Genomic DNA, 3,013 nt, shown 5'->3' on the forward strand with positions numbered 1-3,013 from the left:
ACCATGATATGTTGAGGACAGCTACAGCTCACTGACTCTGTGTGTTTGCATATGTGTCCTGCCTCTCTGCTCCCAGCCGTTAAGAGGCCAGTGTTGATCAGTGGCTGTCCAGGCCTTTCAGAGCCACTGACACGCCGGCAGCACAATGATGATGTCACTGATTCTACTGCTGGCCACCCTGGGGCTCCTTGTTCAGGGTGAGACTCTCTTCTGAAAACTTTGCTTCAGGATGCAACCAGGTTCACCACAATGATGTTCTGCTGTGATGGAGAAACACTGAAACAAGCAGCATTTACCTTCTTCCATCTGTTCTCCATGTTAAAGAAATGAGACTCTTCTGTTTGGATGTTGATCATCTTTCTCCAAACTGGATTTGTCTCAATAACCCTTCTCCTCTTTTTCATGTTTTCCAGATTCATCAGGAGAAATCATCCTGACAGTCTCCTGGAGCTCAGTCTGTTGTTCCAGGACAGACTGTCTCTCTCAGATCTAAAGCCAGTTCACATGTTAGCAATGAGGTAGAGTGGTACCTTCAGAAACCTGGAGAAGCTCCTAAACTCCTGATTTACTGGGCTACAAACCGTCAGTCTGGAGTTTCAGACCGTTTCAGTGGGAGTCAGTCTGGAACTGACTTCACTTTGACCATCAGTGGAGTCCAGACTGAAGATGCAGGAGTTTATTACTGTCAGCAGGATTACAGCCTCCCGTTCACACAGTGATACAACGTCGTACAAAAACCTCCTTCAGCTGGAGAGGAACTGATCTGACTCACCAGCTGCAGAGTTATAGAAACACTTTAGTAATTTACTGACAATAAAACTTAAACCAACATATTAACACTAGTTTTGATCTGACATGAATTTTCACGTTTCCTTTATAAATTAGATTTAAAATAAATCAGATGTAACTTGAAATTCACACGTTTTATATTGAAGTCACACAGATTTCAACAAACTTAAACACACATGTTGTATTTTGAGACAAAACTACTAATTCTGACACTGTTGTGATATAATATGCTGATAATTGAAATGCAACAAATTTATCATAGACTTTAATCAGATTCATGAAACTTTCAAGACATTAAACCCATTTCAACATGAGAGTTTCCACCAATAGCACTCTTCATTTATAAGACACATATTGTAAATCTGATTTACCTTGAACTAGTTTAAAAAATAGCTTTGTCACTAAAAAACTAATTTGCAGTTTGTGTAATGAAGCAGTTTCTACGGTCTAGCTTTAAGGAATCTCGAACAAATAATGTCTTGGTTGCTTTAATGTTACATTAATGATTATCTGATTAATTCCTCTGAAAACATTACGTAATTTAAACGCTGCATTAAATTATTTAATTATTTAAAGACATTTCAAAACAATAGAAACAATTTCAAATATATTTGTACATTTATAACCTTTTTGGACTTAATGGAACTATTAAAACAGCAAAATCTGTAACTTTCACCATAACATGAATTGAAAACAACAGCTTTGATGAACTGGTCTTTATTTTATTGAAACAATTGAAATGACAACAAGAAAACAAATTTATCAATGAAACATGTAATTAGAGAGTGAGTTAGGGAAGGAAAGAGAGAGAGAGGGATAGATCTTTGATGAATTCAGACTGAGAGCAGTAGCAGAGTAAAACCAGTAGCAGAGTCCCAGTGAGTCAGGTCAGGACTGGGAACACTGGTCTCTCCTCAGTGTCTCTGAGACCAGAGCCTGGGAGCCCTGGGTGGCCTCACAGGTCACAGAGCCCACCTTCCTCCACTGGTCTGCAGGGAGCCTCAGGGTGCTGCTCCAGCTGTAGCGGCCGTCCTTCTCCAGCACCCCGGGGCTCCTGCTCTCCTCCCAGCTGCTGCTGCTGCTGCTGCCGTCCACCTTCCAGGCCAGACTCCAGTCTGAGGGGAAGCCCTTGTTGGCCAGGCACATGAGCGTGGCCTTCCCCTGCTGCAGCTCCTCACTGGAGGGGGGCAGCACCGTCAGGGTGGGACGGACATCACCTAGGAGACACCAATCAGCTTAGAGGACACCTTTACTGTGTGAGAGCTGATTTTCTCCTTTAAGGAGTTTCTGTCAGATGGTTTTTCTGCTCCACCAGTCACTCACTCACACATTGTTTCACTTCCCTTTAAGAAGCCTCTCATGCAAATCAGCACAGAGAGAATCATCATACAGAATGATCTGAAATATATCAAACTACAGATTTAAAATATCAAATTTCTCTTCAATAATTTCAACTATACATTAATTTAAAACATTTAGAGGAAACAAATACAGAAAATGAACTGACCAGAAGGAAATGTTCTTCATATGTATTTCACTCATCGTTACCAACGTTTTTAAATGATTTCAAACAAAATTTCTAACAATATATGCAACATTTGGAAGTATCCATCTTTATCTTCTATCTGTTCAATTTTACCTGAAGAAAGTTAATTTTATTAAATCCTAACAACAGTTATTATGGCAGTGGAAATTTCAAAACTAATCTTGGCATACATTTTTACCTTAAGATTAAAGTTTGATCTTTTCACCATTTCAGGGTGTTTGAATTTCAGTATGACAGGTATGTGTAAAGAAAAGTTTAGTCAAGCTTCTCTGAGTTAGCCTCCATGGTAAAGGAGGAGATATAAAAACATGAACAATAAAAGTTTTGTGCCTCAAACGTTCAAATCGTGAATTTAAAGCATGATTTGACAATGCTGTATTTAGTATTTCAGCAGAAACTCCAACATCCAGTCTGGTTCCTCCACCAAAAGTCCACCATAGTGATACAAACTCATTGAGCCGCCGTACAAAAACCTCTCACTGTAGAGAGACACGGCTCTCTGACTTTGTCAAACTAAACTAAGGCTACAAGCCCTCAAGATACAACTTTACCTTTAATATTGTAAATAGTGATTTCTCCACAGGTTTAGCCTACTGTTCTATATTTAATGGAACGAGTTTTTGAATTGGATTTGCTGAAGTGAACATTTAATCTTAGTGCATAATATTTTATTAAATA

At 39.2% G+C, this 3,013-nt stretch overlaps 1 pseudogene and 1 gene segment (V, D, J or C); one reads left to right on the forward strand and one right to left on the reverse strand.

Annotated features, from left to right (window-relative positions):
• Positions 1–35: 35 nt before the first annotated feature.
• LOC123965652 lies at positions 36–730 on the forward strand (annotated as a pseudogene).
• Positions 731–1,490: 760 nt separating this feature from the next.
• On the reverse strand, positions 1,491–2,046 carry LOC123965651. The segment is given in 1 exon segment: positions 1,491–2,046. A coding segment is annotated over 1 exon segment (258 nt).
• Positions 2,047–3,013: the final 967 nt, after the last annotated feature.

This window comes from Micropterus dolomieu, unplaced genomic scaffold, assembly GCF_021292245.1.
Source record: "Micropterus dolomieu isolate WLL.071019.BEF.003 ecotype Adirondacks unplaced genomic scaffold, ASM2129224v1 contig_10556, whole genome shotgun sequence".
Taxonomy (NCBI): domain Eukaryota; kingdom Metazoa; phylum Chordata; class Actinopteri; order Centrarchiformes; family Centrarchidae; genus Micropterus; species Micropterus dolomieu.